Genomic DNA, 1,742 nt, shown 5'->3' with positions numbered 1-1,742 from the left:
ACTATCTCTAGTAGATATGTATTGTTGTTTATGTAACGATTTTGCTTATTCATTATATAGCATCAGATATATCCTAGGTTTCCTGAAATCAAAAATTTAAATTGAACGATCGATTTTTAGATTTGAAAATAAATTATTTATATTTTATAATTATTTTTTCATATACACATATTGTTATATATCGTTATTGAAAATTTTCCCTTTCATACTTTCCATACTTTTTAAAATAATTGAAAATTTATAAAATAGAGATTATCAAATATTCATAAATTTGTTAATTGATGAAATACACTCATAAGTATGTTGAAGGATAAATGATTCCTAATATTCATCAGTATGTTAAATGATATTTCAGTTTAAAAAAAATGGTTTTTTTTTCGGTAAAGATAAAGAGAGCTTTATAAATAAACTTATTTTACTGATATATAAGAATGGTAAAGTGAAAATGATTAAACATCACAAAAGTCACAGAAATGATCGGAACATGACTCATATCCATCATAACTTTTTGATAAATAAAACCGTTTGGTATCGATGGAAAGTTGAAAAGAATATAGAAAGGTACTGTAATAACCAATAATTCTGCATTTAAATTTGCATTACTTTTTTCCTTTTAAACTATTCATGATTAAATGCTTTTCAGGATTTTGAAATATGAAATAGAGATTTGGAGCATAGCAAACTAAATTATAGCAATTATTCTTAAACATAGTTGACAGAATTTTGTAACTTAATTTCCTTTATTTCAAGAAATATATTAAGGAACTATATGAGTGAAAATTTAAACGTTGAACGCATATAGATATGATGTAGAATTACGAATTCAAATAATTTACAAAATTCTAATCATAAATTTCGTTAGAATAAATTTGAGCACAGAACAGGATTTTTTAATCTACAAAGACTCATTTATTTCACTTTCCAATTTTCCTCTTTCATTGTTAACAAAATAATATCAGTCATCAACAGGTTATAATCCCGCTCCTATCCAACAATTACACATATAATATTCCCAACATTTCACAGATCACATTTTTCAGTTCATATGCTTCTTTTAAGGCGCAACAAAAAAAAAGAGACAAATAAGTTGACAATGTCTACTATTATTCGTTAAGCAAAAACGCACTTTACAAGAAATAACACCGTGAAATGTCTTCTGTACAGTTAGATCAGTTTTAAATGAAGTTTGCTTAGGCAAATGTCAACTGAAGAGAAAACCTTTGTAATAGGAAGCTTTATATAGCTCTCAAGTACTATACGAGGATGAAGAAGTTTCATAAAAGTGATGCTATAAAAGTAAAAAATATATGAAAGAACATTTGTAGCGGAATTGTGATATCAATTAACAGCTTCAGATTACTGTAAGACGCTCAGAGAATCCATGCTTTGCCGCCCAGTTTTCAATTTGAAACAGAATAGCATCACACTCAGCCTTCTGTGCTAAAAGTTCATCTTTATTTTCGTAATTCAAATACTTCTCCTGAATTTTGATTAACTCTTGTAAACGTCGAAATCTCTTTTCCGCAGCTTCTACCTCAGCTCTTAGCTTTTGGTTTTGCGATATCTGAAACGACAATAAAGTTTAAAAGGAAGTCAAATGAATTCTTTCCAACTTAAAATTTTCATTTTTAATATCCATCTTAATTTGTTTCAAAAAGAACATAACAACCTGTAATTCGGCCTTCTTCCGCAAAAAAGGCTTCATTGCAAGAGCAATTTCGACCGATGATGGAGTATCTCGG

General features: G+C 28.0%; 1 protein-coding gene across 1 annotated transcript; it reads right to left on the bottom strand.

Annotated features, from left to right (window-relative positions):
* Positions 1-1,351: 1,351 nt before the first annotated feature.
* On the bottom strand, positions 1,352-1,705 carry LOAG_15270 (hypothetical protein; the record flags this gene model as incomplete). The annotated part of the gene is made up of 2 exons (XM_003150761.1): positions 1,352-1,564; positions 1,670-1,705. The coding sequence occupies 2 exons, from the start codon at positions 1,703-1,705 to the stop codon at positions 1,352-1,354; spliced, it is 249 nt and encodes an 82-aa protein (XP_003150809.1).
* Between the last annotated feature and the right edge of the window lie 37 nt (positions 1,706-1,742).

Source organism: Loa loa (assembly GCF_000183805.2).
Source record: "Loa loa unplaced genomic scaffold supercont3.1734, whole genome shotgun sequence".
NCBI lineage: Eukaryota > Metazoa > Nematoda > Chromadorea > Rhabditida > Onchocercidae > Loa > Loa loa.
The sequence above is the reverse complement of the archived record's forward strand: the minus strand, read 5'-3'. Positions and strand labels throughout refer to the sequence as shown.